Source organism: Jaculus jaculus, chromosome 13, assembly GCF_020740685.1.
Source record: "Jaculus jaculus isolate mJacJac1 chromosome 13, mJacJac1.mat.Y.cur, whole genome shotgun sequence".
Taxonomy (NCBI): Eukaryota; Metazoa; Chordata; class Mammalia; order Rodentia; family Dipodidae; genus Jaculus; species Jaculus jaculus.
This window is the reverse complement of record NC_059114.1, coordinates 46964685-46974621: the sequence shown is the minus strand read 5'-3', so window position 1 is coordinate 46974621 and position 9937 is coordinate 46964685. Positions and strand designations below refer to the sequence as shown.

Below are 9937 nucleotides of genomic sequence, written 5' to 3'. Positions count from 1 at the left end.
GGAGTTCTTGGTGTGACAGCGCATATTATTTTTAGCGTGTAGATCTGGGTGGGCGCGTTATAAACTCAGTGTTCCTATCCTGTGTCCTAGAAGTCTAGAGTCCACATCTGTGTATCTCAGTTTGCAGATCCCACAACCATCGCATCGCATCATTCTGGAAAGAATGGTGAGTGTGGGGACACACCCGCCTCACAGCAAGCCCCACAGGACCAGCAAAACCCAAGATCTCAGCTGGGTGTGGTGGCTCACACCTGTAATTCTAGCAGAGGAAGGAGGATCCCCGTGAGCTTGGGAACAGGTGCGTTACAGGGTGAGTTCCAGGTCAACCTGGGCTAGAGTGAGATCCTGCTTCCACAATACACCAAAAAATAGATAAGTAAATAAATAATAAATTAACAACAACAACAAAACCCGCTGTGTCCGCTGCAGCCAAACTCAAGCCCCACGTGCCCGGCTTGCAAACCCTGAGCCCTGCGGTGCAAGCCGGTCTCTCCGGCGCCCCCCGGTGGCCCCGCAGGGCAGCGCGCACAGAACGAGGGGGCGGGGCCGGAGGCGGAGGAAGTGAGGTCACTTCCGGGCTGGGTGTTTGTTTGGACTGGAGAAGGGAGGCGGCGGGCGAAGCGCACGTCGAGCTGGGGAGCGGCGCTGCCTGTGGAGATCCGCGGAGGCCGACAGGACTCGTGGGCTGCCGTCCCCGCTGCCGTGCACTGGGTGAGGAGGTCCGCTCAGGCGGAGCAGCGAGACGGGGGCGGCGAGCCTCGGCGGTGGCCCGAGGGGTCCTTTGCAGGGCCCCTCACTGCCGGCCACCGAGCGCCGTTTGACCTCCCCTGGTTCCTCGCTTTCTTGCCACCCAGCCTGAGCATGAGCTGGGGCAGGCTCCATCTCTCTTTCTCCTCTTTTTTTTCTTTGAGAAATGGCCGTCGCTGCTTATTTATTTATTTAATTTCTCCTCGTTTTGGCATTAGCATTTCGCTCTCGCAGCCCTGTCTATCCGGGGTTTCGGAGGCGCGCGAGTGCTGCCGGGATCGCACTTTTCTCTGCGCTGCTCGGCCTCTGTCTTTCCGCAGCCACCCCCCTTACTTGGTCCTGTACCTTTCCCCTGCCCCCCGCCGCCGCCGCGGCAACAAAGCTCATTGTTTCTACCCACTTTACGCCTGCGCGTCGCCACGCGCAGCCCCTGCTAGCTGCGCGTGCGCGCTGCTGCCAAATGCTGGGGTTTGGGGCGAAAAGGGGCGGAGGGACTGGCAGGCTGGCGGAGTCCTAGGGGAGCGCTCTTAACGGTCGAACGGCCACTATCGTTTCAACCTCTTTCTGCCATCTCCTATTTCTTCACCATCCCTACCCCTAATTTTAAGTTCGACTGTATCACGTGCTCCAGGTCGGCGGATCTTGGGGGCGGGGAGGTGATGGTGCTGGGATGCCACACACCTGGAGGGTTTCGATCGAGATGAACTTGAAGCTCCTTCCAGTTGATATTCTTTGATGCCGGTCCTCTTACCTTTCAGTAATATTGTATCCTTATTCTTTCCCATCACCGCCACCAAAAAAGTGGGGGGAGGTGGGAAAGGTTTTTCGTGAAGTTAGTTTTTAAAAACATTTGTTGCAGCAGCCGGCGGTAATTTTCTAATGGTTACTAGAAGGTGCTTGTCTAGCTACCCATTGTCTTGGATTTTTGCAGCCCCGTATCTCAGAGAAACTTAGCCTAGTTTGTCTTGGGAGAAGCTCTAACAGCTGACATATTTTGATGCTTATTTCAGCAAATGAACATTTTGCATGTGTTGGCTGAATGTTTCTGGTGCCATGGTTGGCATTTTTAAAAAATAAATCTCATTTTAGCAGTTGGTCAGGTGTTAGCTATGTTTCCTTTAAGTAGCCTTTGAAATTTCATCTGTTGTAGGTTGTATTTTCAAATAGAAAAAGGGTCTCTGGTTTGTGAATGACAGGATACTAGGAACAGTTTCTGTGTTACTTGTGACCTTGAACAAGACTATTCTCACAAATACACAAAGATAATTTAAAAATATATATACATATGTATACATACATATATATATACATGTGTGTATATATACACATGTATGTATATATACACACATCCCCTGTTTATGTGTTTCTTTAGGGAATGGGGGTAATGGCGATTCACTGTAATGGTTAAAGACTGCATATTGCTCCTTGAGAACTCAGTTGAGGTAGGTAATTTCCACCCTCTTTGGGATGGAATAAGTTGGTAGCAGGCAATAAATCTTAGTGTATAATATTATGACCCTAGAGAGATGCTTCAGTTTTAATGAAAATTATAGAATGTCTGCTGTTAATACAATTTAGTGGATTTTGTGTGAAATTAAAGAAGGCGATGTAGTTTTTAAAACTTTCTGTACATGGACACTGTTTTGTAACATTTCAAATTAGGAAAACTGGTGAACTAGAGCTAGTTTTTTTTTTTTTTACTTATCTATGTTAAAAGTTGGGGGAAACTTGTTAATTTAAATTTTTTTTACTTAATAAATAACATTATTTAATGTCAGGCATTGTTCTAAATATTTTTTTTAAACTAATTTAGGGCTGGAGAGATGGCTTAACAGTTAAGGCGCTTGCCTACAAAGGCAAAGGACAGAGGTAAAACTTCCCAGGACCCACTTAAGCTAGATATACAAGGTGGAGCATGCATGTGGATTTTGTTTGTAGCAGTTGGAGGTCCTGATGTGCTCATTCTATGTCCCTTTCTCTCTCAAAGTAAATTAAAAAAAACTAATTTAGCCTGGGGTGGTGGCTCACACCTCTAATCTGGGGAAGCTGAGGTAGGAGGATTGCCATGAGTTTGAGGCTAGTCTTGGTTGTAAATACTGAGTACCAGGGCTACAGTGTGAGTTGTCTCTATTTTTTTTTCCTTTTCCTTAGTATTCTTTTACATTTTTTATTTTATTTATTTGAGAGAGAATGGGTGCACCAGAGCCTTTAACCACTGTAAATGAACTCAAGACACAAGCACCATCCTGTGCATCTAGCTTACATGGGTCCTGGGGAATGGAATCTGAGTCCTTCGCCTTTGCAGGCTAGTACTTTAACCAATAAGCCATCTCTCCGGCCCATTTCTTTTCCTGGCCTACTGCCAAGATTCATTTCTCAAGTTGCTTGTGTAAGCCAGACACCTGGTGTGCTTGCTTATACACACATGCAAACAAATGTTTAAAAATTAAAAGGGGGCTAGAAAGATGGCTTTTTATGCAAATGCCTTTAACCACCAAGACAAATCCCCAGACCCCCCCTCCCTTTTTTTTTTTTTCTTTCCTGAGGTAGGGTTCTGCTCTAGCCCAGGCTGACCTGGAATTGACTGTAGTCCTAGGCAGGCCTCGAACTTAGAGCTCTGCTTTCCACCTGCTGGGATTAGAGGTGTGTGTCATCATGCATGGCTAGAGCTTTGATTTTATTCATTCGTTTATATATTTATTTATTTATTAAAAGGTAAGGTCTTGTTGTAGCTCAGGTTGACCTGGAATTCCTTATGTAGTTTCACTGTGGCCTCAAACTCATGGTGATTCTCCTACCTCTGCCTCCCAAGTGCTGGGATTAAAGGTGCATGCACCACCATGCCTGGCTTAAAAAATATTTTATTTTGAGAGAGAGAGACAGACAGACAGACACAGAAGCGGATAGTGAATGGGTGGGCACACCAAGGGCTTTAGTCACTGTAAATGAACTCCAGATGCATGCACCACCTTGTGTATTTGGCTTTATGTGGGTCCTGGGGAATCAGAACTTGGGGTCCTTAGGTTTTGCAGGCAAATGCCTTAACTACTGAGCCTTCCCTTCAGCCCCTATGTACTTTTACTACCCATTGTTACATATAAAAATACTGAAGACTCCAGCTGGACAAATGGCTCAGCAGTTAAGGGGCTTGCCTGGGAAGCCTAAGGATCTGTGTCCCATTTCCCAGGACCCACATAAACAATATGCACAAGGTAGAGCATGCATCTGGAGTTTGTTTTCAGTGGCTATAGGCCCTGGTGTACCATTTACATGTTTTTTTTTCTCTCTATGCCTCTTTAGCTCTCTCAAATAAAAAAATAAAATAAAATACTGAGACTCAGGTTAAATAACATCAACACAGCTAGTAAGAATAAGGCAGTCGGTTTACTAGCAGCAACCATTTTTTTCTTTTGAGACAGGGTCTTGTTATGTTGCAAAGGCTGACATGGTGTTGATCTCCAGATCTTTGTGCCTCAGCCTCTTGAAGGCTGAGATTGTACTCACTGTATTGGCTATTAAGATGCTTTTATTATCATCACTCTATCAAACATTAAAACAAAGTATTTAGTACTCCTCACGCAAACTTCTGAGTAGAAAAGAGAAACTAATGGAATTTAAAATTTTTTTTGTATATTATTAATTTGGTTTTTCGAGATAGAGCCTCGAACCCACAGCAGTCTTCCTATTTCTGCCTCCCAAGTGTTGGGATTAAAGGCGTACACCACCATGCCTGGCCTATTTGCTTTTTGAGACTGTCTCATTTCTTAGCTTGTGCTGGTCTGGAGTTTGCTATGTGGTCCAGACTTGCCTTAAGCTCATGGCAATCTTGCCTCAGCCTCTTGAATGTTGGGATTACAGGATGTCCTATCATGGTGAGTGTTTTTTGTTTTTTTTTTTAATTTAAGACTTGCTGTGTGGGCTAAATGGGGTCTATTTTACTATTTTAGAGAATGTTCCATGTGTTACTGAGAAGAAAGTATTCTGTATCTGTTGGATGGACATTATTCTGTGTCTGTTAAGTCCATATGATCTATGGTATAAGGTTTCTTTTTTTTTTTTCTTAATATTTTGTATGAGAAAGAAAATAGGTATGGCCAGGGCCTCTCATCACTGCAAACTCCAGACACATGTGTCACCTTGTGCAATTGGCTTATGTGGATACTGGTAATCAAACCTGGATCGTTTGGCTTTACTGACAAGAACTTTAACCACTAAGCCATCTCTTCAGGCGCCCTCCCCCCTTTTTTTTCAAAGTAGAGTCTCACTGTAGCCCAGGCTGACTTGAAACTCAACAATGATCCTCTTACCTCTATCTCCTGATTACTGGGATTAAAGGCATGTACCACCATGCAGGTGATTTATAGGTTCTGTGTGGGGGCTGAATTAACCAGCCACAATGCCAGGGTCATGTTTAATTCTTCCATGAATCTTAATTTTAAGAAAGAATTTCTGCCTAGGGAGGGACTCAGGTGATTTATGGAAAAATAAATCTAGGGAGCTCCTTTAGGCAACAAGAGAGAAGGAGAAGCCAAATCCTTTTTTGACCTACAGCAAAGTGGAGACTGCACAGACAGGTTCATGGACATTCCTCACTTTAGTTTCTGGGGCCAGTCACCCTGAACTCCCTCAAAGGCCCCTGTGAAGAAGAGGAAGGATTGCTGTGATGAACCAGTCTGGCTTCTTGGAGCTGAGAGTGTGGTTGTCAGGTGTGAAAGTTGGGAAACTTTTCTCCAGTGGGCCTATGTAAGGGACCTAGAAAGTACATTGGTAGAGTGCAGGAAGATAGTCCTGGAAGGAAACATTGGGAAAAATACAATAAAAGCAAGGTGGTGGGGAAAGTGGGCACTGAGTAAAATTGGGCTCTTCAAGGTTCCTGATCTTGTAGACTTTCAGGCCTTGGAGGGCCATCCAGGGGACCCAGGTAGGAGTTAAATTTTCATGGGACCATCTGAGTGTGAGCTGACTATAAGCAAGAGGAGATAAAGTAAAATAGCAACTGTATACAAAGTCTAAAATTGAGTTACTATTACCAGAAACAATTGGCATATTTCTAAAGCTAATCATCTAATGACATGATGACGTCTGGATGGTCTATACCTGTTCTTGTAGGTCTTCTAAAGTAGATGGGAGAGACATTACTAGAATTGTCAATAATACATAACCTTCAGATGTCAGTCTGAATAAGTACTTTACTTCCTATACTTTTATTTCTGAGTGCTTAAGACCAAGTAAGTAGCCAAAATTTCCCTACCTTTCCCCCCACCACTCCCCCCCCCCCCCAGTGTATGTGTGTAAATGTAAAAATTTATGGTCAATTGCAGTTCTTTAGGAGAGACTTTTGGGGGACCTAGGAAGGAGCTCTGTGGTTCAGCATTTGTGTCATTTGCTAGGGTAAGTCAGGACCATGCTGACCATGTGGCTTCCCTTGGAAACATTCCTCTGTTGTGACTCTCCTCTTGTAGACTACACTGGTTTGGACTTCATTCTCTGAGCCTGCATGATCTTTCAGATCAAGAGAATAGGTGACTTATCAAAGTTGTAGGACACACTAGAATTGTCCCATCATCTCCTATCAAGTCTTGAACTTCTGATTGTCTTGCCTCCAGGCTCCTGAGTAGCTCGGATTACAAGTGTATGCTGCTAACCTTGGCTAGCTGTCATCTTAAATAGTACATTGACAAAGGAAAGAAAACTGGTTTTCTACAACAGTGAAAGTCAGAATAATTTAATACAGGTTATTGACTAAAAGGACAAAATTTGAAGAATTTGGTTCCAACTTAAGTTTTTATTCAAGTATGAATGCAAATGACATTTTGGGGCTAGGAAGATGGCTCAGCTATTCAAAGCACTTGCTTGCAAAGTGTTCTGGCCTTGGTTCAATTCTCTAGCCACTCACTTAAAGCCAGATGGGCATTTGTTTGCAGCAGCAAGAGACCCTGGCCTACCCATACAGACACACAAACACGTGAATAAATTAGAAACATAAAATGGAGCCAAACAGAATAGCTCAGTGTTACATTGCTTACCTAGCATTTAGGAAGCCCTGAATGTGATCTAGTATCATAAAAATAAAATAAAAATAAATGAATTGGTTGGTGATATATGGAGTGTGTGTGTTTTGAGGCAGGGTCTTACTGTAGACCAGGCAGACCTAGAACTTGAACTCAGTCCTATCTCAGCCTCCATAATGCTGATATTACAGGCATGTGTCCCCATTCCTGGTTTAAAGTGTCTTTTTGTTAAAGTTATTTATGTATTTGAGAGAGACAGAATGAGTACTCCAGGGCTGCAAAGGTACTACAGAGGCATATGCCATTTTGTGCATCTGGCTTTATGTGGGTACTGGGGAATTGAACTTGGGCCACTAGCCTTTATAAGGAAGCACCCCAGGCCTAGAGTATTTTTATTTATTGTGTGTGGTGTTTTTTTTTTTTTTCTTATTGTTTTTTTTTTTTTTTTTTTTTTTTTTTTTTTTTTTTTTGCTTCACTCTAGTCAAGGCTGAACTGGAACTATGTAGCTCCAGGCTGGCCTCAAACTCACAGTGATTCTCCTACCTCAGTCTCCTCCTGAGTGCTGGGATTAAAAGCATGCACCACCATGCCTCATGGGACTGTTGTTATCCCCCCCCCCGGTTTTTCGAGGTAGGGTCTGTCTCTAGCCCAGGCTGACCTGGAATTCACTATGTAGTCTCAGGGTGTCCTCGAACTCACGGTGATCCTCCCTTCCTCTTTGGCTCCAGAGTGCTCAGATTAAAGGTGTGTGCCATCATACCAGGCTTAGAACTATATATTTTTAAAATTATTTATTTGTAAGCAGAGAGAATAGGCACACCAGGGCTTCTTTCACTGCAAACAAACAGTTGCTTATGCCACTTTGTGCATCTGGCTTTACATGGGTACTGGGGAATTGATCCTGGGTTGTTAGGCTAAGCGTTGTATTTGCAAACAGAAAGAAGAGAGGCAGACAGAGTGGGTGCTCCAGGACCTCCAACCACTGTAAATGAATCTCTCCAGCCCTGTATTTTTATTTTTATTTATTTATTTTGTTTTTTTCGTGGTAGGGTCTCACTCTAGCTCAGGCTGACCTGAAATTCACTATGAAGTCTCAGGGTGGCTTCAAACTCATGGCGATCCTCCTACCTCTGCCTCCTGATTGCTGGGATTAAAGGTGTGCGCCACCATGCTTGCCTTTTTAAAAAATTATTATTATTATATTTTTGCTTACTTAATTGCAAGAATGAGAATGGGTAGACCAGGGCTTCTAACCACTGCAGTCAAACTCCAGATGCATGTGCCACTTTGTGCATCTGGTTTTACATGGTTACTGGGGAATTGCACCCGGGTAGTTAGGTAGCAGGCAAGTGACTTAACTGCTAAGCCATCTCTCCAGCCCTCAACTGTTTCTTAAACATAAAGATCACTTGGGCAAAAAATAGGAAGCTTTCTAGTTAACATGCTGTGTCTTGTAGCACCTAACTATGATGCTGATCTTACAATAGATGCTTAGCAAGAAATGGAAAAATGACTATATTAACTGTGGCTGCTTCTTTAAAGGTTAAAAACGACAACTGACTCCAACCATGAAAGATCCAAGTCGCAGCAGTACCAGCCCAAGCATCATCAATGAAGACGTCATTATTAATGGTCATTCTCATGAAGACGATAATCCATTTGCAGAGTACATGTGGATGGAAAATGAAGAGGAATTCAACAGACAAGTTAGTTTTGTCTGCCAATATGTTCTTTTTTATATCATCATTATGGCCCTCAACTGATACATATGCTCGGACCTGAAATTTGTTCATCTGGTCCAAGTCTGTGGATTGGTGGGCTGCCACTCCTCTCTTTTATTTGGCTGCTAATTACGACTAGACTGAACTGCTTGTTGATGTTAGTTGGGCAGCTTGTTTCAAGGTCCCACCCTACAAGCATGCGTCACCTTGTGCATCTGGCTCACATGGGTACTGGGGAATCAAACCTGGGTCCTTAGGCTTCATAGGCAATCACTGTAATGACTAGTCCATCTTTCCAGACCCGTGTTTTTTTGTTTTTTGTTTTTTTTTTCATTATTGTTTTTTGTTTTTTTGAGGTTGGGTCTCCCCCTAGACCAGGCTGATCTGAAATTTACTACATGTACACTCAGAGTGGCCTTGAACTCATAGCAATCCTCCTGCCTCTGCCTCCTGATTGCTGGGATTAAAGCCATGCATGTGCCACCACGCCTGGTGCTGTGTGTGTGTGGGTATTTTTTTGAAGCAGGGCCTCACTCTAGCCAGGCTGACTAGTAACTGTAACTCAGGCTGGCAGCAAACTCACAGCATCCCTCCTGTTAGCCTCCCAAGTTCTGGGATTAAAGGCATTTGCCACTACACCTGGCACATTATAGTGTTAAATGACTTGGTTCAAGATGCTTTAAGCCATACCTACTGATGTCTTTTTTTTTTAACTTTATTTATTGGCATCTGGCTTACGTGGGTCCTGGGGAATTTAACCAGGATCCTTTGGCTTTGCAGGCAAACGCCTTAACTGCTAAACCTCTCCAGGCCCTTCCCCCAGTAATGTCTTACCAAGTTTGCTATAATTATTCCTTGTTTGTTTACTATAAATCTAGATAGAAGAGGAATTGTGGGAAGAAGAATTTATTGAACGCTGTTTCCAAGAAATGCTGGAGGAGGAAGAAGAACACGAGTGGTTTATTCCAGCTCGAGATCTCCCACAAACTATGGACCAAATCCAAGACCAATTTAATGACCTTGTTATCAGTGATGGCTCCTCTCTGGAAGATCTTGTGGTAAAAGTTATTTTTCATCTTTTTAATTCTTAGCTCAACTTTCCCAACTGCCATCTATTTAAGAAGAGTGTACATGTCCTGTAAAACTGTGCTGCTTTTAAGAGTGGAAGCAGAAGCCTCTCAGTCTCACTTAGGATGAGGAGTGACTTCTGGCAACACCAGGGACTCTTTGACCACCGACACACACTTCTTTCTTTCTTTTTTTTTTTTTTTTTTTTTTTTTTTTTGAGGTAGGGTCTCACTCCAGCACAGGCTGACCTGGAATTCACTATGTAGTCTCAGGCTGGCCTTGAACTCACAGTGGTTTTCCTGCAGCTCTCTGCCTCCCAAGTTCAGGGATTAAAGGTGTGTGCTACTACACCAGGCCCCAAGTTTTCATAGATACTTGAGATCATGCTT

At 43.6% G+C, this 9937-nt stretch overlaps 1 protein-coding gene across 1 annotated transcript in view; it reads left to right on the top strand.

Moving 5' to 3' along the window:
• The first annotated feature begins 577 nt into the window (after window positions 1–577).
• Window positions 578–9937, top strand: part of Paip2 (poly(A) binding protein interacting protein 2) — a 16172-nt gene continuing 6812 nt past the window's right edge. The window contains exons 1-3 of the mRNA XM_004652442.2: window positions 578–711; window positions 8302–8465; window positions 9359–9538. Of these exons, the coding sequence (XP_004652499.1) occupies window positions 8328–8465; window positions 9359–9538 (318 nt within the window). The 5' untranslated portion in view covers window positions 578–711; window positions 8302–8327. The remainder of the gene's footprint in view (window positions 712–8301; window positions 8466–9358; window positions 9539–9937) is intronic.